General features: G+C 38.5%; 1 protein-coding gene across 5 annotated transcripts in view; it reads right to left on the bottom strand.

Moving 5' to 3' along the window:
* Positions 1 to 598: 598 nt before the first annotated feature.
* Positions 599 to 26,797, bottom strand: part of mapkap1 (MAPK associated protein 1) — a 331,754-nt gene continuing 305,555 nt past the window's right edge. For all 5 annotated transcript variants that reach the window (XM_087998418.1, XM_087998417.1, XM_087998416.1 and 2 more), the window contains 2 exons: positions 19,949 to 20,046; positions 599 to 1,709 (listed from right to left, as the gene is read on the bottom strand). In XM_087998418.1, the coding sequence (XP_087854544.1) occupies positions 1,587 to 1,709; positions 19,949 to 20,046 (221 nt within the window). In that variant the 3' untranslated portion in view covers positions 599 to 1,586. The remainder of the gene's footprint in view (positions 1,710 to 19,948; positions 20,047 to 26,797) is intronic.

Raw genomic sequence — 26,797 nt, 5'->3', positions numbered from 1 at the left:
CTGAGTCATAGTCATGGAAATAGGCTCTTCAGTCCAAACATTCCACACTGCCCATGTTCCTGAACTAAACTAGTCCCAGCTGCCTTCACTTGGCCCATATTCCTCAAAACCTTTCCTATTCACAAAGTTATCCAAGTTTCATTTAAATGTTGTAATTGCATCCACCACCCCGCTCTGGCAGTTCATTTCACACACTAACCACTTGGTGTAAAAAGGTTGCCCATGTCCTTTCTGGATCTTTCTCCTTCACCTTAAAAGAAAATCCCCTAGTTTTAAACTCTCCCCATCCTGGGGAAAAGACCCATGTCATTCACATAATCCATACTCCTCATGACTTTATAAATCTCAATAAGCTCACCCTTTAACCTCTTATGCTCCAGTGAAAAAGGTCCAAGTCTTTCCAATCTGTTTTTATACGTCAAACCCTCCATTTCCAGCAACATCCTGGTAAATCTTTTCTGAACCCTCTCCAGTTTAATAACTTCCTTCCTGTAATAGGGTGACCAGAACTGCGCACACTATTCCAGAAGCAGCAATATCCTGACCTTTGACCCTTTGTTTAAATTTTTAAAAACTTAGTCATGAAATACTACAGAGATGTGACAAATGGTTGAATTTATTAAACTCAGTGGAGATCCACATTGTGCTAGTGGAATTGGCTGACGTGGAAATCATCTTCATTTTATCGAATGAATTTCCATCCAGAACACCAGAAGTGAAAAATTTCAATTGTCTGAATCAGCAGCAGTTCTGGAAGATCCTTTAAATACAAAATTCTTCTAAATTTATGGCTTTACTGTCATGTTGATATGAATGTTGACAATTTGAAGCCATTTAAAAATTGGTTGATAAAGAATATTCAAACAAAAAATATTATAGTTTTTTGGAAACTGCAGATCTTTATACATTTTGCCAGAAAGAAAAATGTTTTAAACATATTATACATTCTCATTCTGTCCTTAAATGACAGTCTGAAATAATACCAGCTATTTCTTACACAGTGCTTTGTCGTTATATTACATTAGCAGGTACAATGCAAGAACATTTACAGATCACAGTAAAAACTAATGTTTATTTCCTTCGCAGGCCATAAAAAATGTATTATTCAGCCATTAAGAAAAAGCTGTTAAACTGTTTGTCCGGTTATTGTTTTTACAAGAATCAAATGAAATTTTAGGGCTTTTGTCCCACATGATTAACTTTCAACTTGATCATGTGACAAGCTATGACACATGTAAAGTCATTTGTCAGACAGTGCAATTTATTGTATCCATATTCCATAGGTGATTATATGTGTGGACCCTCCCATGAATCAAAGCATAGGGAACCAAATCTAGCCACTTTTTTTTTCCTCTGATAGGACTGCTTTGAGAGGGGAGTCTGCATCCCAAACAGAAAGCTTCAGACCCTTTTGAACACCTCTAATAGTGAGAGATCTAATGGTCTCCAAAATTTTATCGGTTTTCTTTGTTCTTTTCTAGGCAGCCTGAAGAAGTACAGCTTCATAGTTTTATCTCCCATCTCAGAAACTCTGGGAGATCTTCCTCAGCGGCATCATCTGTGGACAGTTTACAATGAGGCTGATGCTACTGTCCTGATTTTTTGTCCTTCTGAAAGCTGAAGCTTGTTCTTCTGCTAAGTTTTCTTTGTTTTTGAGCTTGGTAGTCTGCTCGTGCTGAACTTGCTCTAGATTCCAAAATATAGTTAATCTAAAAACAAACCAAACATCAATTATTTCAGCATATTTGATGGATAAGAGACAAAAATTAATTGACAAACATTTAAGGATTTGAAATATTAATTTATTAGAGGTAAAGGCAAAGTCCTTGTAGTCCTGGCAGACCATTGGTGTGCTCTTTCATCAGAGAGAGAAAGAACTGATGGTCACCATGCCTCACTGCAAGGGGAGAGATTGAGAAGAAGTGTCCCTCATGGTAACATCAGCCGATAAGGAATTGAACCCACATATTGACATCACTCTACATCACAAACTGGCCGTCCAGCTAATAATACCCCAAAGATAATTCTCAAGCATCTGTAGAATAATCAGGGGTAATACAAGACCTGATATGGGTTCTTCATGAAATCAATTTCAATAATAATAGGACCATCTGATTTTTTTTTGGTAGGTCAAAAAATTGCTCAGTCAGAGGCTGAGCACTCTTGTGATAAATAACAGACTATTCAATCACACATTGGGTCAACTATTGGACCTCAATAAGTTAGTATCACAGATAGTCCTAATAGTGCAGTTTACCACTTCAGTGTTTCTAGAAACCACTTTTAATAACCACATTAGTTTGGTTTTCACTGTTTTGTATATCTATTTCAGACTTTAATGGATAATTTAATAATTTGTTAACATTTTGACTGATTTGTAACACTGTGAAATACAATTTAATCACAAAAGTCTTACTGGGGTGGTAGTTGTCTATTTGATCTTAAATATTAATTTATGATAAAGGATAATTTAGAACACTTTTGGTAGCAAAGAAAATATTTGGAATATGACATTTATCAAACAAAGCATGCTACGCTCATAATAAAAAAAATCCTTGTCAATTAAACTCCAGGATACATAACATTACTTTGTTTGTATTTTAGCAGAGCTAGAGAACTCTGCTGAATACATACTTACATTTTGTTGACAAGTACAAATCAAGTCCTGGTGTGAAAACAGCCAAGTACAGGAAGGTATAATTTCCATTTTCTTGTATAATAAAGAATAATTTACACTTAAGAAAAGCAAGGGCTTCAGAAATCAATTTTATCAGATGTAACTTAAAACTAAAAATATTTTTGAAAATATTGTTTTCAATTTCATTTTTCAATTGGAAAAAGAAACTCACTTTGTTTGAGCTTCTTCCCATTTATATAATAAAATGTCAACATTTTTGGTGGTAAAGCTTCCATTCTAATCAGAGAACAAACCTAAAAAGGTGATGAACAGTGAATAAAGTTGACACAGAAGTCAGTTCAGCATGAAAGACAGTCACATTAGCAAATCGTAAATACTTGTTTTACATGTCTCATAAAATGCTAATTTATTGGCTACGATACTTTGTGATGATAGCTGTGATAATTTTTAATGGAAGGTTAATGTAAAAATCAAAATGCAAAAAGCCCTTTGGCTTAGCATCAGTTGGTTCACTGAAAAGATTTGGCAGCTTAAAACCCGAACAGTTTTATGTACTGCTGGGTCTTCATAGTCATTAAATTTTAAGGCTGATACCTTCAACTGATTTTGAGTATTTATTTCATGGCTAATAAAACCTTAGTCTGGACCAGCTCGAGTGATTGAGATGGTTAGCTTGCTAATGTCTGAGTAAATTGGTCACATCCCAGATGTATCACTTATAAGAATTGCCAGATTATAGGCAAATCAATAAATATGAAAGCAAAAGAGTGCTGTGTAAAACAAGAAAAAAAGCTGCTGTACTCAGACAGTCAAGCATTAAGACATGCACGACCAGCCAGCTAAAACACCACATGCACCTAGAGGCACTCTGGATTTTCTACAGAGTGCCATTTCTGTTAGTCCACTGATTTTTGGGATCAGCCTGATTTTAATTGAGGCAAGCTTCTCACTGTATGGCAACCTTTGAACGGCAACATATTGCGAAGCTGTGAGAATCAGAAAACTGCTACCAATTTAAAGGCCTGTAAGCAGCTTAAAATTCAACAAACAGACAATCATGAAAGTAAAAGCAGAGTTTGACTGGAAAGCAAGCAATATTTGAGAAGTTCTATGAGTTCAATTACAAGAGACCAAGTCCCAAATTCTCCAGCTGAAGAGGGCTGTTCTGTTTGTACTCAAGCACATCAACCCTGAGAGTACAACAGCAAGCACACGGACAACCAACGCTATCAGCTCATGCGTGGTCAGCACTAACACAAAATTAATGATCTGACTGAGTCTAGCTAAGGTAAGAGGAGTCAATTATACTTTCCTTGATGACACTGTGCTGCACTAACAGCAAACTTCTTTTCAAGTGTTTGAATTGAATTATTTACAAATAATCCCTATTAGGGGATTCCAATTTTGATCTGGAAATCTTTGTCCATTGATTCATAATCTATATTTGCCCCCTAAAAGCTCACAGCATAATTTTTACCATGCATTAGTTATCACACCCTGACCTTAAATTTACCTGGACCATCTCTGACATCTCCCTCCCCTTCCTGGACCTCTTCATCTCCATTAATGATGACTGACTTGACACTGACATTTTTTACAAACCCACCGACTCTCACAGCTACTTGGATTATACCTCTTCCCACCTTACCTCTTGCAAAAATGCCATCCCGTATTCCCAATTCCTCTGCCGTATCTGCTCCCAGGAGGACCAGTTCCACCACAGAACACACCAGATGGCCTCCTTCTTTAGAGGAGTTTCCCTTCCCACGTGGTTAAAGATGCCCTCCAACGCATCTCATCCACATCCTGCACCTCCGCCCTCAGACCCCACCCCTCCAACCGTAACAAGGTTGCCCCTGGTGCTCACCTTCCACCCTACCAACCTTCACATAAACCAAATCATCCGCCGACATTTTCGTCATCTCCAAAAAGACCCCACCACCAGGAATATATTTCCCTCCCCACCCCTTTCCACGTTCCGCAAAGACCGTTTCCTCCGTGACTACCTGGTCAGGTCCATGACCCCTACAACCCAACCTCCCATCCTGGCACCTTCCCCTGCCACTGCAGGAACTGTAAAACCTGCGCCCACACCTCCTCCCTCACCTCTATCTAAGGCCCTAAAGGAGCCTTCCACATCCAAAGTTTTACCTGCACATCCACTAATATCATTTATTGTATCCATTGCTCCCGATGCGGTCTCCTCTACATTGGGGATACTGGGCACCTCCTAGCAGAGTGCTTTAGGGAACATCTCCGGGACACCCGCACCAATCAACCACACCGCCCCGTGGCCCAACATTTCAACTCCCCCTCCCACTCTGCCGAGGACATGGAGGTCCTGGGCCTCCTTCACCGCCGCTCCCTCACCACCAGATGCCTGGAGGAAGAACGCCTCATCTCCCGCCTCGGAATACTTGAACCCCAGGGCATGAATGTGGACTTCAACAGTTTCCTCATTTCCCCTTCCCCCACCTCACCCTAGTTCCAAACTTCCAGCTCAGCACTGTCCCCATGACTTGTCCTACCTGCCTATCTCCTTTTCCACCTATCTCCTCCCTGACCTATCACCTTCATCCCCTCCCCCACTCACTTATTGTACTCTATGCTACTTTCTCCCCACCCCCACCCTCCTCTAGCTTATCTCTCCACACTTCAGGCTTTATTCCTGATGAAGGGCTTTTGCCCGAAACGTCGATTTTCCTGCTCCTTGGATGCTGCCTGAACTGCTGTGCTCTTCCAGCACCACTAATCCAGAATCACTCCCATATGATCTACTCATTGTGTTTCAAGAGAGAAAAAAAGCATTTTCTCCGTTTTTATTTTTTCAGAAACAGAGCCCATGACAGTCAAGAGAGATTTCAAAACAATGAGAGAAAAGCTAAATAAGGATTTAATATCTAGCAGGAACTTGCTGCAAGCTTTTGATGATAGTCTGGTGCTCTTCTTTCTTACCTTATGTCAGTACCTAAATCTGAAACATCAGATTGCTTTCCTTCCTAGAGGTGATGTAAATTCTGTTCCTCAAAACACTTGAACTTTTTTCAGCTACATCACAGGGAAAATTATATACTTGAAGGTATGTAATGGGAATGGACGTGAGGGATGATCATACCTTCTGCAGGATTTTTGAAACGGCAGCAAATCTCACTGTGTGACAGCAGCTTGTAAAAAATTGTTCTTTGCATCTTTATCAAGTGTTAAATAAGATTCAAACTAGCTGTAGTAGTATAAAACCAGGCAGAAATGTTCTTGAATGTCAGTGTAGTGATAGAATGCAGCATTACAGATCTCACCCCCTGCTACCCAGAATCTCAGCAATCCCCTTTTATAATTTTTTCTGTTCAAGTCCTAGACTGGGACTTGATCCCACAATCTTATGAGACACAGAAAAGAGTGGTACCCACTGAGCGTCAGCTTGTAGTCTTTTTAAAATAATTAACAAATACCCCCCGTAAAAGGGTGCAGTAACAAGAAACAACGTAGGAAATAAACCCAACAAATTCAGTTAAAATGTCATTTAGACATGCCAGCCCCTGTAGTGCCCACCAGTCATGGAAAATCTCAAGCAAATCAGTGGACTCTGCATGTTCCTTCTCTGTGAACACTCAAGTGAGAACATAGCTGTGGAAGATGGGCAGGCAGTTTAGCTGAATGAACCCCAAAGGGCACAACACTGAAAATCACATACTCCTTCTCATTCAATTTGAGTTGGCATTTACCTCATCCAAAAGCTGCTGCTGCAGTGCCTTAAAGCTGGACTATTTAAAGCTTTGGCATCAATGATATACAAACCCATGCCTCCAGAGAGGCTAAAATCTCAGCAGCTTAGAGTGTTCAACCAGGTTACTATGCCAACTCACCCCCTTATACAAAAATGTATTTTTAAGCAACCCATTCTTGACCTGCTACGATATTGAGTGCTGAAGTTGAGTGATTAAGAGAAGAGAAAGAGATGGTTCTTTGCTTTTCAAACATTTTCAGACTACTGGACTTAGTTCTTACAGTATACAGGAGAAGATATCAGCTTTTTTGGTGAATATCTAGTACATGACTAAGATTTATTCTATTCCTAAGGTTCAAAATAGTATACCAATTGGCGGCAAGGATAATAAGATATATAAAAAAAGTAAATATATAATTCAAGAACATAATGAAGCTGTTTTAATTAGAACTCATTAAGGATGGCAGAACTAATGATGTGACATAATTGTAACATGTGGGTGCTCCTGGATGTTTGTTTAGTTTAGTGAAAACATCTGCAGTAAGTGTTTGAAGTTTGAGCAATTTCAGCTCAGAGTTTATGACTGATGATGGCTGAACTCAGACACTGTGCTGCATCAGGGAAAAAGAAAGTTACCTGGATTCTTTGTACCAGAATGTAGATGCACCTTTTAGGAAAGGGACCTCTGATTCGATCTTTGTTCTGTCACAGAAATGTCTGACTGCTTGGGAGGCATGTAAAAAGCCCAACAGGCAGAAACTTTAATCTTCGTAATTGAGCAACAGGACTGAGATTATTTCAGCTTGGTTAGAGAGTTGAGGCTTACAGGATGCATGGGTCAATTGATCATGGTACAGGAATGCCACTTCAGAACAATCAAGGAATGCAGCAGAAAGGGGAACAATAAATAAATACAATAGTAAGGACAGTAAAGTCTGTGTTGCTTGCCTGGTGTAATGGTTTGGGACATTTAGTCAGGGCCAGAGAGGAACTTGCAGTCGGAGGGGGAAAATCCAGTCATCATGGTCCAAATAGACACGAGCAAAAAAGGCAGGAAAGGAGGTGCTTCTGCATAAGTCAGTACAAAGATCTGGGTGCCAAATTAAACAGAGGTTACAGTCTCTGGGTTATTACCAGAGTCACATGCAAACTGAAACAGGGCAAAGTGAATTAGATGAATGTGGGTCTAAAAGATTGATGTGGCCCAAATAGGTTCCGGTTCCTGTGGCATTGGCAGCAGTACTGGGGAAACGGATTCCTAATGATGGGACAATCTCCACCTGAACTACAGTTGTCTGATGTTCTTTTGAACGTCATAACATGCAAACAGACACGATTTAAAACTAAAGAGTAGGGGTATGAGATCAAATAGGTGTGTGTGGGGGGTAAATTGAAGAATGGACAGAAGGCAAAAGAGAAAGGTCTTAATATAGGAAATCGTAAACAGACCAATTCAGGAAACACAAATCCTAAGAGTACATCAATCGATAAGACTGGAAGTTACCAAAAAAAATACATGTCCTCGTAAGTGAATGCATGTAGCATTTTAAACAAAACATGAACTGAGACTGCAACACAAATATGATCTGGTAGCCAGTACAAAGACATGGTTGGGCCCTGAATATTGAAGGGTACAGGACATTTACGAAAGACAGGGAGTTAGGTAAATTAATTAATTGAGGAAGACCACCCAAATTCAGGGAATTAGCAATGTGGAAACAGTTTGGGTAGAGATGAGAAATGATAAAGGCAAGTCGTCACTTGTAGGAGTGGTGTACACAGACCATCTTAATGACAAATCACACAGGAGGGTGGAGCATAAAAGAATAATTAATGTAAATTTCTCAGAAGGTATGGTGATAATCTTGGGGGATTTTAATCTATATATGGACAAGTCAAGTCAGACAGGTAAAGGTATGATGATTTCATAGATCTTTTCAGGATACTTTCTTAGAAGAGCATGTTCGGGATCCAATCTAGACCTGGCCAGAACCAAGCTATATTAGACCTGTTACTGTGCAACAAGATAAGATTTATTCCTGATCTCAGAATCAAGGTGACCCTAGATACCAAAAACAATGTTGGAGGGAGTAAGGTGTAGGTTCTTAAACTATTTTTAAAAACGTAAACATCGGCATGAAAGCATGGCTGTGTAAAGTCACTTGGCAAACTAGGTTACAACGCAGGTCAATTCATTTGCAGTAGCACACATTGAAGGGAATATTTCAGAATACACATTTCGTAAAGAGTAAGAACATTTTCAGAGAACAGACCCCACCCCTAGTAGAAAAATTAAAGGTTGCATCAAAATCAAAGATAAAAAAACCTAATTGTGCAAATACAAGTAGCAGGTCAGAAGACTGGACAAAATGTTAAAAACAAACAGCAACGACTGTCTAAAAATATAAAGGGGGAAAATACAGGACAAAAGAAAACTATCTAGAAATAAGGATAGATAGAAATAATTTCAACAAATACTTTAAAAAAAGTTGAAATGAGCATTGGTCATATAAAAATGCCTTGAAATAATAATGGGATATCAGGTGACGACAGATGTGTGAAATCAATATTTTACACTTCACTGTAGAGGATAGAAGTAACATTCTGAAGCAACAATAAATCAGGAAAAGGAGGCTATGGAGGAACTCAGAATATCTACAATCGCCAGAGAAGTGGTATTGAGTAAACTGATGGATCTGCAGGCTAACAATGCCAGGGTCTCAATGGATTTCACTCTGGGGTCTTAAAGAATTGGCTAGTGAGATGTTTTGATTTTGATTTTGCAAACTCCCTAAAATTTATGGAAGATCCCTTGGATTCACACACATTAAATATAAATAATTTATTTATCTTTGTCTTTGGAATAGAAAGACTTCTGATCTCAACATTTTTTAAGGATTTCTTTTTAAGGATTTATTACAAATCCTACAGTTTCTGTAATTTTGAGTGACATAACAGATTTATGATAGAGGGGTTGGGACACTTAACATTATTTCTTGCCTACTGAAAAAAGGTACAATTCATTAAGCTATGAAAAATGTATACTGTAGTATTTAGTCTACAACTACACAACTGAACATTGCCATTATTGTACAATTTTGTGATAGTGCTGAAGTAATACAGCAGATGTTTCCTTGGTCAACTGTTTATCACTGATAGAAAACCTACAAGCATCTGACAATCTTCATTATCATATTGCCATTCAGAACTCTGCAGAATTCTAAAATGTATTTTTGAATGCAGTTAACCTATGCCTGAGGTGGCCCCTGCTCCACACCATCTTGAGGGCAGTTCTTTATGTGATGACACACCTCTGCGCATAGTGCTTTGTAGACCAGTGAACAGAATAAAGGACATTTTAAAAACCATGAGTTCATGGTTGGATACACTGCTACAAAAATATATTTGGTTCTTAATGATTCTATTATTCCAAAGGTGACTGAAACAACTATTAAAAATATAGAAAAGCACAATTAAAATCGATTTTACCTACAATAGGATTGATCTTGAAGTGTAGGTGCTTTTCCAAACTTATGTTTCCACTTAAATACCTTTAAAACACAGTCATTTTTCTTGTCTCCTCCCTCTCAATGCCAGTCCAATTATATTGATGGATTTGAAGCTTTCTGGATGTTCATTATGTGTTTCAGGTTTTTGGAGATATTTGATCTTACATACATTTCTTTATTGTTTTGATTCTGTTATTTTTTACATATTCATGCTGACAGTGGCTTGGATTATGCTAATTTCTATAAAGAAAATATTTCCCCTATGTATTACACCAATGTTCATAATGACATATACATTCAAAATAGATTAGATTAGATTAGATTACTTACAGTGTGGAAACAGGCCCTTCGGCCCAACAAGTCCACACCGACCCGCCGAAGCGCAACCCACCCATACCCCTACATTTACCCCTTTAACCTAACACTACGGGCAATTTAGTATGGCCAATTCACCTGACCCGCACATCTTTGGACTGTGGGAGGAAACCGGAGCACCCGGAGGAAACCCACGCAGACACGGGGAGAATGTGCAAACTCCACACAGTCAGTCGCCTGAGTCGGGAATTGAACCCGGGTCTCTGGCGCTGTGAGGCAGCAGTGCTAACCACTGTGCCACCGTGCCGCATAAATACAAACCGTTGGATTTATGCACAAAGAACCTCCAAATGCATCACAATTCTATTTGCAATTTCTGAACCCGCAAATTGAATCAGATGAGTTTATAAAAAAAGCTAGAACTATGCTGTCTTGAATCTATGCAGCACTTGTATCATACAATTTGGAATATACAGGTTTATCTAAATTCATTGACTCCCTTTCCCCACAAACTAATCAGGCAATTCATAGGTTTGGTTAAGATTAGATTAGATTCCCTACAGTACGGAAACAGACCATTTGGCCCAACAAGTCCACGCTGCGCCTCCAAAGAGTAACCCACCCAGACCCATTCCCATAGCCTACATTTACCCCTGACTAATGCAACTAACACCATAGCATAGCCAATTCACCTGACTTGGACATCTTTTGGATTGTGGGAGAAAACCGGAGCACCCGGAGGAAACTCACGCAGCCACTGGGAGAATGTGCAAACTCCACGCAGTCGCCCGAGACGGGATTCGGACCTGGGTCCGTGATGCTGTGAGGCAGCAGTGCTAACCACTGAGCCACCATGCCGTCCATCTTTTATTAGAGTATAAGATTCACTGCGCTACATTTGGATAAGAATTTGAGGATTTGTATAAGTTTCCAAACAATCTTAATGCCTAGATTATTATTTTTTGGCATCAACATAAAATTGACTGGTGGGCTGAATACAAACCTAGTTTTTAAACAAAACAGCTTTGAAACCATATCATAATTAAAGAAAACATTATGAATTTGAAATAGTCCAAAATTAAGTTGGTAATATATAATTCTTGACTGTGTACAGGAACATGGCATGACAGGTGAGAAATTCCTCTCAGCAATTATTGCTTCTTAGCAGGCTGCCTGGAGGTGACACCAGTATGAGGTGTCTCCCTAAGCCAGTGGTGTAATGCATTTCTTTGTACAACATTCTAATTGAAGTAGTGTCAACTAGAGGCCCCAAAGGAAGATATGAAAGAGATTTTATATGTATATTCACACAATAAGGCACATTTTAAATTCTGAATTAAACAAAATTCAGTACTGGCTACACAATCTTATTGGAGAAAACTTATCTAATTTTCATAGTTTAGAAGTATGAATTAATAGGCAGCTTCACTTGCACAACATAAGTATTGTAACTAACAAAAAAAATCTGAATAACTTATAGTTATCCTTCAACTAAATTCCCTTTATTGTTTTGAGATTAGGTTCAATGCAATACTCCTGTTCCTGATGTTTTTTTTTCCCCTGGAGTGCATAAGCATTAAAGCTGTGTGCCTCTGGCATCATAATTTCTGCATTTGATTGCTGCTCTACATCAGTAACCAAAGGCAGTTTGGATAGGCAAAGTGTTTGCAGGGGTGTTTTTTGAATGAACTGGAGAAAGAGTGGGATGTGAAGAAATGCAGTGCAGTGCATAGAAAATGGGAACCATTAAAATGTCAGTTAGATTAGAGGATGGCAAAGGTAGTTAGATAGGCAACAGTTTACTGGGAATAAGAGTCAAGGGAACAGAAGAGGTGGATCTCAAGGATTAGATGAGTTAGGTGAGGCCTCCAAGTCAGAGAAGTAACCTTCCACCATCACCCTCTATTTCCTACCTTCGAGCCAATTTTGTACCCAAATAGCTAGTTCTCCCTGTATTGCATGTGATCTCACCTTGCTAACCAGTCCAAATGCAGAATGCCTTACTGAAGTCCACAAAGAGCACGTCCAACACTCTGACTTCATCAATTTTGTCACTTCTTCAAAAAACTCAAGCAAATTAGAGAGTCATGATTTCCCATGCACAAAGCCATGCTGACTGCCGCTAACTAGTCCATGCCTTTCCAAATATATGCAAGTCCTGCTCCCTCAGGATTCCCTCCAACAACTTACCCACCACCAATGTCCAGCTCACCAGTCTATAGTTCCCTGGCTTTTCCATATCACCTCTCTTACATAGTGGCACCACGTTAGCCAACCTCCAGTCTCCCAGCAACTCACGTGTGACTACCAATTATACAAATATCTCAGCAATCAGCCCAATAATCACTTGTCTAGCTTCTCACAAAGTTCTAGGGTACACGTGATCAGGTCCCAGGGATTTATATAGCTTTATGTGTTTTAAGACGTCCAGTGCCTCTTCTTCTGTAATATGCATACTTTTCAAGATATCACTATTTGTTTCCCCAAGTTCTGTAGCTTCCATATCCTTCTCTGCAATAAACGCTGATGCAAAATACTCGTTTAGTGTCTCACACATCTCCTGTGGCTCCATACATAGGCGACCTTGCTGATCTTTAAGGGGCCCTATTCTCTCCCGAGTTACTCTTTTGTCCTTAACATATTTGTAGAATCCTTTTGGATTCTCCTTAACCCAATTTGCCAAAGTTATCTCATGCCCCCTTTTTGATCTCCTGATTTCTTTCAGGTATACTCCTACTGTTGCAATACTCTTCTCGTTGTGGTCAGAGAGTGGGGCCTCAAGAGTATTAGATGTGGTCTATTTGAATCTAATCAATAGCTAATTTACCAGACATACACTAATTACTGCCTCTTGATCTTAAAGTAAGTTATCAACAACACGAACATAAGAAACAAGAATAAGAGTGGACCACATAGCTTCATAAGCCGAATCAGCAATTCAACGGAATTCCTCTTTTTTTTCTTCATGATCATCTTTAATTCTTCAAAAGATCAAAACTCTCTCAGCTTTGAATATACTCGATGATGGAGAGTACCCAATACTCTGAGTAGAGGATTCAAAAGATTCACAACCTACTGAATTGATACATTTCTCCTCTTGACAATCTTTAATGATGGTTCCTTTACTCTGAGGTTGTGTGCCAGTGCTTTAGATTCCTCAGCCAGAGGAAATAACCTCAATGTCTAACCTGCCAAACCTGTTCAGAATCGTGCATGAGAACTAATGGGATCACTTTAGATTCTCCTAAACCCCAAAAGGTCTAGGTTAAATTTATTCAGCCTTTTATCACAGAGCAATCCTCTAATTTCAGGAATCAATCTAGTGAACTTACACTGTAATGTCACCAAGGTAAGTATATCCTTTCTGAGACATGGAAACCAAAATAGCACTCAGGAAGTGTGACTGGACTGAAGGCCTATGCAACTTTAGTAAGATTTCCTTACTCTTGTTCTCCACGCCATCTACAATAAAGACTAAATATTATATGAAACTGAAAACAGAAATTGCTCAAGAAACTCAGCAGATCTGGCAGCATCCGTGGAAAGAAAGCAGAGTTAACTTTTCAAGTCCAGTGACACTTCTTCAGACCACCATATATTACATCTTCCTCTTTGCTTGCTGTATCTCATGTTCCTTACTGCTAAGCCATTCTGAACATCAACAGTTAAAGGCTCTCAGAACATTTTTAAAAAATCAAGCTTTTCTATTCTTGTAACCAAAGTGAATAACCTCACATTTCCCCATATTCCCTCACACTTCATCTGTCACTCTATTGCCTAATCACATATCTATACATTTGCAGCCTGTGTCCTCTTCACACTTACATTCCAATTTAGCTTTGCATTGTCAGCAAACTTTGATACATTACTCCAGTCTCAATGTTCAAGCCATCAGTAAAGATTCCAAATAGCAGAGACACAGAACACAGCCTTGCAGCACTTCACAAGTTTACTGCTGGCAACTTGAAAATGCTCCATCTACTTGTACTCACTGTTTCCTAAACTAACCTACTATGCATGTTTCTATAGTATCCCGGATGCTATAACTCTTATTTCACATATTAACCTTTACGTTAGTCTTATTTAATGCCCTTTGGAAATCTAAGGATAGTAATTTATTAGTGCTCTTTTACCCTACTAGCAAAATCCTTAATAAACTCAAATAAAATTGTAATGTGTTTTTGTTTTCATAACACCATATAGAAAATTACAATCTGATCAGACAGAGTCAAAAAACATCAAGACTTCCTTATTAATAGATTCCATCATTTTCCCAATGAGTAACATCAGGTTAACTGGTCTAGAGTTTCTAGTTTTCTCTCTTCTTTCTTTTCTGAATAACAAAGTTATATTTACTAACTTCCAATCTGCTGGGACTATTCTGAAATGTATAAACATTTGGAAAATCACAACTAATCTATCCACTATCTTTGCAGTTACTTTTAGAATGTTAGGGTGTAGATAATCGAGAGTTAGGCGTTTGTCAGCTTTTAGTCCTTTAAGATCCTCTAAGGCTCTTTTTCAGTTGATATTAATTATCTTAAGTTCCTCACTTATTTGCTTCTTGGTTATTTTTTATTTCTGATATGTAATTTTGACTCCTGTTGTGAAAACAGACAAAACATTTGTTCAATACCTCTGCTATTTCATGATCACTTATACCATCTTTATCTCTAAGGAGCTGTTTGCTTTACATATTTTTCTATATATCTGTAAAAGCTCTTATAGTTTGTCTTTTTAAAAACCTGGCTACATTACTCTCATATGTGGTACCAATGAATGTTCTATTCAGTATATTTCTCCACAGACCAGTAAAATACAGATCAGCATCACCATCCCTAATCACAGAGTTTCCAATTGGATTAACACCACTGAGCACTGGTGAGAGGCAGAGATGTGTATTTTCTCTCATGAGAGAGAGGGGAGAGAAAATAAATGTCACCTCGGGCATTTTCTTCTGCCTGTTTGTGGCCTGTTTCTGTAAGATATTGATGGAAGGTCAAATAATCAGATCACCACTCAACATCTTGTTCAGAGCTGCTGCAGTGCAAGGGCATCCAAGAAAGGAAAGCAAAAACAGATTAAAAAAGAGCAAGTTTCATCCTCAAAGCAAGACAATTGAATTCTTGTAATAAGATCAGCAAAGACTCTTTTAGGGAAACTTGTTTATTACAGAGCTGCACATAGAGCAGCAAGTCAAGATTGTGTACTTCCAATTCCCTGCACGATAATTAACTGTTCTCAGGAGGACTGTCTTGGGAGATTCTGAGCTTAGGTAAGGTGCATCCCATGGAAGAAAATAAAAATAAGAGGCCAAGAATGTCAAGCTGTGCAGCACCAATAAAAATCAGTTAAGCAACAATTAGATTTAAGAATTTTTTTAAAAATTACACATTCTTGAAAAGAATTCCACATATTGGTTGCATAAGGTGAATGCAACAAAAATATACATTGTGCACCCAATGAATTACTCATCTCATGTATGTCTTCAGGTTGACTGTAAGCCAGGCATGTTTCCTCAAAATAAAAGTAAACAGAAAACTAAGCAGCAAGCACAGTTTTAAACTGTTGTATGCTGTGCGAAGAGGCCACCTTTGCACATTTCCACTTTGTGTAGCTAAATTCTTTCTTGCCAAAGGTCAGAGTGATTCATACCTAAGGAAGTTCGATTGCAGGAAATATTGTGAACTGGCTCTAAATTCCAATGTATGGGTCCTAAACAGTACAGAAATTATTAGACAGCTAGAGAGAAATATAGAGGGTATATAAGCATATAGTATGCAAGAAAGTTGGAGTAGGTACAACAGTTGGTTCAGATTTTAAGGATTAAAAGAAAATATACTGATTGTAAGCGGAATTCAGAAGTGCACAGGCGTAACAGGAACATGAGCCATTTAGCTGTAGAAAGACATAAACACGATAATGTATGTAAAAGTTTAACTAAAGCAAAATTTTCAATTCTAAATGTATGGCAAGACATTGGCCTAGTGGTATTATCACTAGACAATTAATTCAGAGACCTGGTTCGGATTCCACCATGGCAGTTGAAGAAGTTTGAACTCAATAAAAGTCTGGAATTAAGAGACCAACAATGACCTGAAATCATTGCTGGTTGTCAGGAAAAACCCATCTGGATCATGAATATTCTTGAGGGAAGAAAACTGCTCCTACCTGGTCTGGCCTACATGTGTCTCCAGACCCATAGCAATATAGCTGACTCCTAACCATCCTTTGGGCAATTAGAGATGACCAGTGATGCCTACATCCCATGAAAGAAAATTGAAAAAAATATTTCAGAGAGACAATTGTTGTAAAGGGGAACTTGTCTGCATTTTCAAGAGACACAGTTACTGGAAATCAGCACAGCATTGTAAGGCTTGATTAGCCTTACAATGGAAAACACATCTTGACTGGTATAGCCATCTAATGAGACACTGATACTACCATTATCATGGACGATTTATGGTCAGGTGGCAAATAGTTTACGGAAAGGTTTACAAGAATGTAAAGATATCTTTTTCATTGAGTTGTGTGTGTGTGTCTCTCTCTCTCTGTCAAGCTAAATCCATGTTACACATACTGGTAGAGTAAAGCTTTTGTCTTGTTAGACCCTTAACTATCTTTATGTCAATGTTACTTGAAACAATACATCATCACAAATCTCTTTCCATCATTTCTCTTTCCTGACCTAGTTAACAAACTTTATTACCACCAGTTCTGTCTGCTAAATATGCACCATTTCAAACCATGGTGTCATGCTGCTTGGAGAGGACCTTAAAAAAAACATACTCACCAACCAGCTAATTGGCAAATGAAAACACTGGCAAGAGTTTATGCCCATGGAAAATGCTCATAATCTAGGAACTGAGTTACATGGTGACAGACACCTTAATATTAAACTTGCCTTGGGATTGAGGCAATAAACCATGGAAATCAGTATTTTTCTCTGTGTTAAGTTAGCTTATCTTGCGAGGATAGCAGCAAAAGCATTAGAATTGACCTCAACATCCCAGTTTATGAAGCAAAAGTAAATTGGGTCAGCGTTCCTATTTATGATTAGTACTCAGTGACCTATCTGGAAATCTATGCACATGGACACTAGATAAAAACAGATGCTCAGCTGTTAAAGTCTTTGTTGTCAGATAGTTCGCTATCACTGCATGTGAATTACATCGGAAGAATGGTCACTAAGATGACAGTGCCCCATGGGTGCAATATCATACTTTAGTAACTAGTTCATAAAGGGTGAGGATGCAATAAAATTAATGGAATAAAATGAGAAAAAACCGTTAAGGTCCATCCTGAAATTCTTATTCCATTTATGAAAAGGATCCATGTGAAAAGAAGGAAAAGTTTCTATACCTTTAGTTTTGATTTAAAAAAATCTTGTAGAATTCAATTATTCCCCACTGTGGAAAACAAAGTATTGAGGTGCTATGACCTAAAGCCCATTACAGAGGAAGCACGCAGGAATTGATCCAGGTCTCAACCCCTTTTTGGGCTCTGCACAAACTAAATAGTTATTCAAAATTATAATGGCAGATGTAAAATTTTACTCATAAATCTTTTCCAGACTGAAACTGCACCAAACAATAATTTATAAAGCTTCAAATTATAAGTTCCCAGTCCAGTCCATTAAAGGTTCCTTAAATTAATTCACATACTTCCTTAATGTCTGCCCTAGATGACAAATTTTCCCAACTGGGATGTGATCTACTAATCTGATAAGATATCAAAATAATATTGCCATTTTGTATGGTTTTGATTTCAAAGCCAAAAATCTATACTTAAAATACCTCCCTAATTAAATCTAAACTTGCTTCAACATACTTGAGGATAAGTGACATCTCAATAGATTTATACTAACTTTAGGTCAATGAAACTGTACTACGTTATATTATTTACATAAATCTTTGAGTGTCCCTTGATTACAACAATTAAGACTATAAATACTTCTTACTCTAGCTGCCTACACTAATATTAATTTTGACCTTTCAGGTAATCCTTTAATCCCTTGCGATGCTTATGCATCTCATTTTCACTGAAGGTTATATTTAGCTATTGTTGAGGCAGCTGAACTAAAAACAAGAATTTATTAATGGAACATGTTTCAAATTCATTAGAAGTTTGCAACAGAATTCTCACTGTTACAGTTGACTTTATATTGATGTTATCTACTATAATGGCACTTCATCAAGATAATATTCATTGAAGAGTTAAAAGTGGAGACCCAGCAGGCATGAAAATGCTATGATCATATGCACAATGGTTCAATTTCACAATATTGGGAAGAGTTTTAAAAAGTGACAAACTGTGACAGAACTTCAATAAAATGGCAGGATTTCTTAGTGTAAAGGAAATTCAAGAGCTTACTCTACAACATAGCAAAGAGAACTAATCAAACAGACAGATCACCTGTTAGAATTTCCTCCGAAAACACTCTTCAAACCTATTTGAGCTTAAAGAATAAGATGCACAAAACGTACTCATTATCTCTCGTTCTCTCTTTCGAGATTCATATATTTTTGTCATTAAGATGAAACACCATTCAACTTAAATGCAATTTGAATTAAATACTACATCTGTTTCAATGTTAATGTTTTTACACAGAAGATTTTTGTTTTGATAAGTTAAAGCACTCTGTTGAAGCACTGTATCATTTACATTTTAATTGTAATTGTGATGCTTAACAGAATCTGTAAAACGCTGTCTAAAAGCCAAACATATAAACTGTGTGTACACATAAAAACAGAGTGTGCAGAAAAGAAAATACAACAAAAAATCAAAATCATCATAATTATTTTGGTCAGCCTGAATACTTTTGATCCATTAACAATATCAGGATGTTTCACTGTTTGGAAATACAAGTTGCCTTTCCAAAAAAACACATCTAATCAATTCTCAGATGACCAGGACCATTATGTGAAAAGGAATATTGGGTTTTCCTTACTGCCAAGCTACTTTGGCATCTGGTAAAACTGTTTAGCAGAGTCAACATGTACATCTTACCTGACACGTAACACTGGGAAAAAAAAGAGCAACTCTTCATTTTAATCACTATTACAATTTACATAACTTATTTTATGTTGTGGTGAACTAGGCAATCTAAAGTACCCAGGAAGCTTGCACAAATCTGTTGCTACAACTTTAATCTTTCTGCCCATAGGGGTTTAACAAAAGAAATACTGTCATATTTCCCCTGTTTTGAAAATTTACCAAGGGTTTTGATATTAGGATGCAAGATCTTTGCTCACATGTCCCATAGAGTTAAGCCTACTTAAAATTCTTACTTTTAGCTAGTGTCTGGAGATTGACACCACTGTTTAACTGTAAATATGGGAGAGTGTTGTACTTTGCAAACACAGTGCAGCATAACTGCCAGCATCAGTGTGTGGTGTACTACATTAGAAGTAAACATGCTTACCTTTCTAACATAAAATGGTCATTAATAGAAAAACAGGTCTGTCAACTGATTTGAAACAACAATTCAGTTGTGCATAGACAAACTTATGGAAGAACATTTTTAACTCATTTTCGATTGTAAGATGTTTACTATTTCTAAGATGCAAATTGAGGATATAGCTGATGACTGTTGAAATGCAGTAATGATACCACATATCTTCAGTTTGTCAGAAATCACCTTTGAGTTTTTAAGAGTGAACCAACATTTTAATCTGACGGACAGAATTTATTGTCATGCTGTCATTAGGAACCAATTTTTCTTTGGTGACCAGTTTGCAAAATGCATGCTTTTCTACCAACCTTCAGCACAATTTCATTGACTGTGTTGGTGTCTGCTTCAAAGTAGAGATGTTTGTGGTCATGATTGCTTAGATAGGTGAGCTTGAATACTGCATGGCCTGCAAGGCAAACAAAGGACAGGAGTCAAACAGATGAACAGAGTTTTACTACGGATGCAGCTTGACAAAGAAACAGATGGTGATATTAATGTCCCATCAGCAGAACAGAAGGAAATTGCATGATGGCGACAGCCTCCGCATGTCATTTCAACATCATTCAGGCAAAACTCACCACAAAGGCAACAGAACCCTTTTTAATATAATTTCATTCCCCATCCTATCACAATGGACAAAGTGCAAAATCAATCATTTGGTTAGTTAGGTCCTCTGTCAATTCTTTGTTATTTGAGTTGTGATGGGGGAGGGGAAGCAATGGTGTTAAGAAAAGAAAAGAGAAGAAACCAGACTGTGCTTGGGATAACCATTACAGGAAAATAAGTATTAATATTTATGGTAGATTTATCAAGGCATTTACTGCTTCACAGTATGCACAGATGTAATACGTCAATAATCTGCTACATGACCTTCCCTAAATTCTACAAATCTGGGTGGTTATGGTAACAGATACTACAGAATAAAAGCTTTATAATTTTATCTTTTGATGCAAAGTCAAATTTTAAAATACATGCTTAATTCAACATCCATTTCAAGCAGATTGCTCATGATAGAATTTAGAAATGAGGAAAGTACATAAGCTTTTAGAATTTCTCTCGGAAATAAACAAGAACATTATAAATGCAGTATCATAAGGACAACATTGCATTATTCGTATTTGTTTTCCATTCAAGATCACTATAACATTATGGACTGATTACGGATCCCCCAAAAGTACTTAATGCTACAAATCTGCATTTAGACTGGCTTGTTACATAAACAACAGTACAGTGGTACAAGCAGATTATTCTGTCAACATATCAGGTCACTGATTGGTAAAGGTAAAGTTGCTATAGTCCAAGTTGACCATAGGCTGCTCTCTCATTAGAGGTAGATGACTGCTGGTGGTTTAGCCTGAGGATCACCATGCCTCAGGTGAGGGAAGAGGTTTCATTACATTCAGGACAATATCGCTAGTATAGCACAGTAAGCTTTGACAATTGTCCATATGGCAAGTTTCTGAGCTCATCTGTCAGGAGAACCACTAAGCCGAAATAGAGAATGAAACCAACCCAAATTGCATTCATCCATCTCCAAAAATGGGCACTGAAGGAGGGAAAGGAAGAAGGGCAAAAGTTACATAGAAATAAGTGTATCCTGAACACATGCTCAACTTCAAACCAAGACCGTGAGTAACATTTCAGGAATTTCCCTTTGACTCCCATCACTGCCTGCAACAACGTACCTGCACCACTGAAATTTGAGGAATGAAACCCACAAAAACTTTGAACTTGTTGAAAAAGCAGAAAAGTTTTACCATACCTGGTCAGGTATAACAAATTTGAATTTGGTTATCATAAAACACATTTGCTCTTCATAGCATCTACATATTATAACTGAACATCTATCATCAAAACTTCAAAAGTAAACTAAATTGCTGTCTTGAATGCTCCAAATTAGTTTCAAATAGGCTGTTTTAATATTTATCATTGATAATATTTATTGACTGCCAACTCTTAGCTATAGCTGAAAACGTGTTGCTGGAAAAGCGCAACAGGTCAGGCAGCATCCAAGGAACAGGAGAATCGACGTTTCGGGCATAAGCCCTTCTTCAGGAATGAGGAAAGCGTGTCCAGCAGGCTAAGATAAAAGGTAGGGAGGAGGGACGGGGGAGGGGTGTTGGAAATGCGATAGGTGGAGGGAGGTCAAGGTGAGGGTGATAGGCCGGAGTGGTCAGGAAGAAGATTGCAGGTTAGGAAGGCGGTGCTGAGTTCGAGGGATTTGACTGAGACAAGGTGGGGGGAGGGGAAATGAGGAAACTGGAGAAATCTGAGTTCATCCCTTGTGGTTGGAGGGTTCCTAGGCGGAAGATGAGGCGCTCTTCCTTCAACCGTCGTGTTGCCATGGTCTGGCAATGGAGGAGTCCAAAGACCTGCATGTCCTTGGTGGAGTGGGAGGGGGAGTTGAAGTGTTGAGCCACGGGGTGGTTGGGTTGGTTGGTCCGGGAGTCCCAGAGGTGTTCTCTGAAATGTTCTGCAAGTAGGCGGCCTGTCTCCCCAATATAGAGGAGGCCACATCGGATGCAGCGAATGCAATAGATGATGTGTGTGGAGGTGCAGGTGAATTTGTGGCGGATATGGAAGTGTCCCTTGGGGCCTTGGAGGGAAGGGGGGAGGTGTGGGCGCAAGTTTTGCATTTCTTGCGGTTGCAGGGGAAGGTGCCGGGAGTGGAGGTTGGGTTAATGGGGGGGTGTGGACCTGACGAGGGAGTCACGGAGGGAGTGGTCTTTTCGGAATCAGGCAGATCTTGCATGGATAAGAATAGTGAAACTATCATTTACTATAATGAGGCAAATCAGTCAGTAATGTTTGACTTTTGCAAACAAACAGTTATCCCAAAGTTTTTGTTAAAGATATTCTGCTCCTTCCCAGGGTGCAGTGTTATTGTCCTTGTTGATAAACTCAACAGTGTAAGAAATGAAACGCTGTGAACTGGAAGTATATGTCAACGTATTCCTCACAAAGGATATCTGGAAAAGTTAGGGCTAGTGTATTCAGGAACTAGTGAATTTTTAATGGTTTAAGTGCTAATTATTGTCAAGCAACTTCTCGGACAAGGAGAATTAATTTTAAAATGTGAAGGGGGTGAACTGAAAGTCTCAATCCCTCAGTGGTTAGTATTGAAGATATAGAAAAGAAGTTTTGTGCTCTCTCAATCCGATCTGTCATTCCAAATGTTTATTCCTTATCTATTTATAACTTATACTTTGTGCTTTATATTTACTAATTTAGATTTCCAGGTGTCACATTGAAGATGCATTCAAAATGCTCGTGGATAGTGGTAATGTCACTGAATTTTCAATCTGGAATCCCACAACAACATTCTGGGGACATGGGTTTGAATTCCACTGCAGCAGCTGGTGCATTTGAATTCAATAAAATGTGGAATAAAAAACAAATGTATTGGTGACCATATAACCACGATTAACGTTCCCTCTAAGATGCATGGCTTTGTGACATAATATAATGCTTTATTTTTCATATGTAATTGCAAATTGACAGTGAGCATCAAATACCTGGAGATGAAAATTTCACAGAAAATATCTATTTAAAGTTGCCTTTGAGTCTCAAAATTATCCAACAGCTTAAAGCTTTTGTTAATTTTCTTATTCCAATGCACCTCTATAAACTTGCATATGTATTGGATTTACAAACAGTTCAACTTTGCACAAAATTTTTAAACCTACCCTTTCTCTACAGGAGAAATTAATGATGTCTTTCATCAAGAGACAGCTGCTGCTTTTCAAACATTCACATCAAATTTCAGTTTGCAAGAATTTGGAATTAAAATTGAAAAGGTCGCTTCATAGTGATCATAATGACAGATGCTATACAGAAATATTTTCCCTTTACATGTGGATAAAGTCTACTCCATAAATACAAAATCAAGACATCTAGTGGCAGTAAAAGGTTACTGCACTTGCCTTAGATTTTTCACCGAGCAGAATAACAGCTATATGAAGCAAAATAAAACTGAAAATAAAATAGTACCTCAGGATGAAGTGACAGCATTGTTGATGCGATTTACATTATTTTGTTCTGACATGAACAAGGAGGTTTTGTAAACTGAAAAACTGATCGTGAAAGCGATTAAACACAACTCAATTTACAAAATAACCTTTATTCCCCTTTGTGCACTGAACGAAGATAACTTTTCACAAGATGAACTGGAGGATTTCCCGCTCAAAAATCAGTTAATTATTTGATTTGATTTCAGAAATATGAGATTTGAATTTTTGGTTAATGTATGGAAAAAAAAGAGCAAACATATTTGAAGAAAAAGAACAAATAAAATGTAGTATTGATGACATCATTATTTCAGTAATTGACCCTGCACAGCTCAACTTTTATTCAATAGAACATACAACAATAATTTCTAAGAAAGAAATACTTTAGGCTGAATGTATCCTTGTTGCACTTCCCTTCTATCCCGGGGATTGTTTTCATAAATAATTGTCTCCATGCACGGAGTGAAGTTGTATTTAAAATTGCCTTTTACTGGTCAAGTCAAGGTGGAGATCAGAATTTCCAATGTACAAATTTCTTACAAATTTGAAATCAAGTAGTAATCCAGTCAAATGAAATGGTCAGCAGATCTGCCCCTATCAAAAGTACATGATGGAATCTACTAACCAGTACATTCATAATTTTGTAAAGGATGCACTGAAAATTTCTGTAACTAACTGACAACACCAAAGAAATATCGTAAAGGTTTTGTATATGACCACAAAATAGCAGAGAACCCAGAATCTACAGAATGTTCCACGTCTAAATAAAACATGCTTGAACTAATTAAAATGAGGCATCATATTAGAGTTTATATTGAGGTGAATGTCACAAATATTGTATTATGTAGCACTGACTAGCCATGATGGCATAACATTTGTCTCCTCCAAATTAATATAAACACTATAAAAATAACTTTTCAGGTGAGCGACTATGTATTGACATTGGGAGGAATGGTTTTGTGGAGTGGGAGTATAGGGGGAAGCAGCAGTGAGACAGAAGATTTCAGGAATATTAAATAAAAAAAGTGTGGATGCTGGAAATCAGAAACAAAAACAAATTGTGGCTAAAACTCAGAATGTCTGGCACATCAGTGGAGAGAAAGCAGAGTTAATGTTTCGCATCCAGTGACCCCTACCTCAGAACTGTCAACTCCACCCTTCTCCTTAGTAACAGTTTGAGATTAAGTAAGTCTGTTTGTAATCTCAATGCAATATTTGTCTTGAAATGAGCTTCCAACCAAATATTTTTGTCATAAAGATTGCCTATTTACAGCTCAATAACACTGTGCAATTATGTACTATTTCAGTTCATCTACGCTGAAAACCTCAGTTGTGCTATTGTTACTTTAAAACTTGATATTTCAAACACATTCATGATGGTCTTCCAAATTCCACTGTCCATAAATCTGACTCCATCCAAAGCTTTATTGTGTCTTAACTCGTGTCAAAACCCTTTCCCCTATCACTCATGTTTGTTGACGTACACTGGCCTCTGTCAAGTAACATTTGATTTTAAAATTCTCACCCTTGTTCTCAAATCCATTGACGGTCTCATCTCTCTCTATCATAATGGTCTCCTCTAGCCCCATAATGTTCCCAAGTCACGTGTACTCTAATTCTGACATCTCCAATTTTAATCGTACTGTTAGTGGCCATGCTATCCTTTGCCTCAGTGTTACCTCTGAAATATCATCCCCTATAGTTCCTCACATTACATTCCTTTTTTAAGAGGCTCGTTAAAACCTTTTTGACCATGGATTTAGGCATCTAACCTAATATTTGCATTTGTGACTTGGTGTAGTATTCTCTTTTTAAAATTTTTCTTGTTAGTTCATGTGATGTGGGTATCTCTGGCTCGACCATTATTTATTGGCATCCCCATTTGCCCAGAGGGCAGTAAAGTGTCAACCAAATTGCTGTGGATCTGGAGACCGTGTAAGCATGGAAGATTTCCTTCAGTGAAGAACATTCGTAAATCTGGTGGGTTTTTTCCCCGATAATCAGTAATGGTTTTTTGGTCAAATAATCCTTAACTCTAGATTCTTCATTGAATTCAAATTCTATCATCTGCCATGGCAAAATTTGAACTCAGGCCCCCAGAACATTCAGAGAAAGTGAGGACTGCAGAGGCTGGACATCAGAGTTGAGAGTGTAGTGCTGGAAAAGCACAGCAGGTCAGGCAGCATCCGAGGAGCAGGAGAATCGATGTTTTGGGCATAAGCCCTTTATCAGGAATGAGGCTTGTGGGTCGGGGCTGAGAGATAAATGGGAGGAGATGTGGTTTGGGGAAAGGTAGCTGAGAAAACGATAGGTGGATGAAGGTGAGGGAGAAGGTGATAGGTCAAAGGGGGGGGGGGGGGGGGGGGAAGTGATGGACAGGTCCGGAGGCAGTGCTGAGTTGGAGGCTTGGCAATGGGTGCGAGTGTCCCACAGATGTTCTCTGAAACAATCTGCAAGAAGGCATCCTGTCTCCTCGATGTAGAGACGACCACATCCGGGTGCAATGGATGCAGTAGACGACATTGGTAAAGATAAAGTAAATTTCTGATGGACGTGAAAGGAACCCTTGGGCCTTGGAGGGAGGTGAGGGGAGTGGTATGGGCGCAGGTTTTGCACTTCCTGCGGTGGCAGGGAAAGGCGCTAGGAGTGGGGTATGTGGACCTGAGGAGGGAGTCAGGGAGGGAATGGTCTTTTCGGAAAGCTGATAGGGGTGGGGAGGGAAATATACCACTGGTGGTGGGATCCGTTTGGAGGTGGCGGTGGATGATGTGGTGGAAGGTGAGGATCGGAGGGTTCTGTTCTTGTTGCATTGGGAGGGAGGGTGTTCAAGGGCGGTGGTGAAGTGCAGGAGCTATGCTGAAGGGCATTGTCAACCACATGGGAAGGTAAGTTGCAATCATTGACGAAGGAAGCCATCTGGGACTTTTGAGGTGGAATTGGTCATCCAGGGAATAGATGTGGCAGAGGCAGAGGAATTGGGAATAAGGGATGATGTTTTTACAGGAGGTAGGGTGGGAGGAGGTGTAATGTAGGTTTTTTTTTAACAGGAGATAGGGTGGGAGGAGGTGGAGCCTAGGTTTTTTTTTAAAACAGGTGGTGTCTACACCTCTCATGATTTTGTAGGCCTCAACCAGGTCACCCCCTACTTCC

The sequence above is a fragment of the Chiloscyllium plagiosum genome, unplaced genomic scaffold (genome assembly GCF_037043375.1).
Source record: "Chiloscyllium plagiosum isolate Xiang-an unplaced genomic scaffold, Cpla_swu_hap1 HiC_scaffold_21, whole genome shotgun sequence".
In the NCBI taxonomy this organism is placed as follows: Eukaryota; Metazoa; Chordata; class Chondrichthyes; order Orectolobiformes; family Hemiscylliidae; genus Chiloscyllium; species Chiloscyllium plagiosum.
This window is presented reverse-complemented; position numbering and strand designations above follow the sequence as displayed.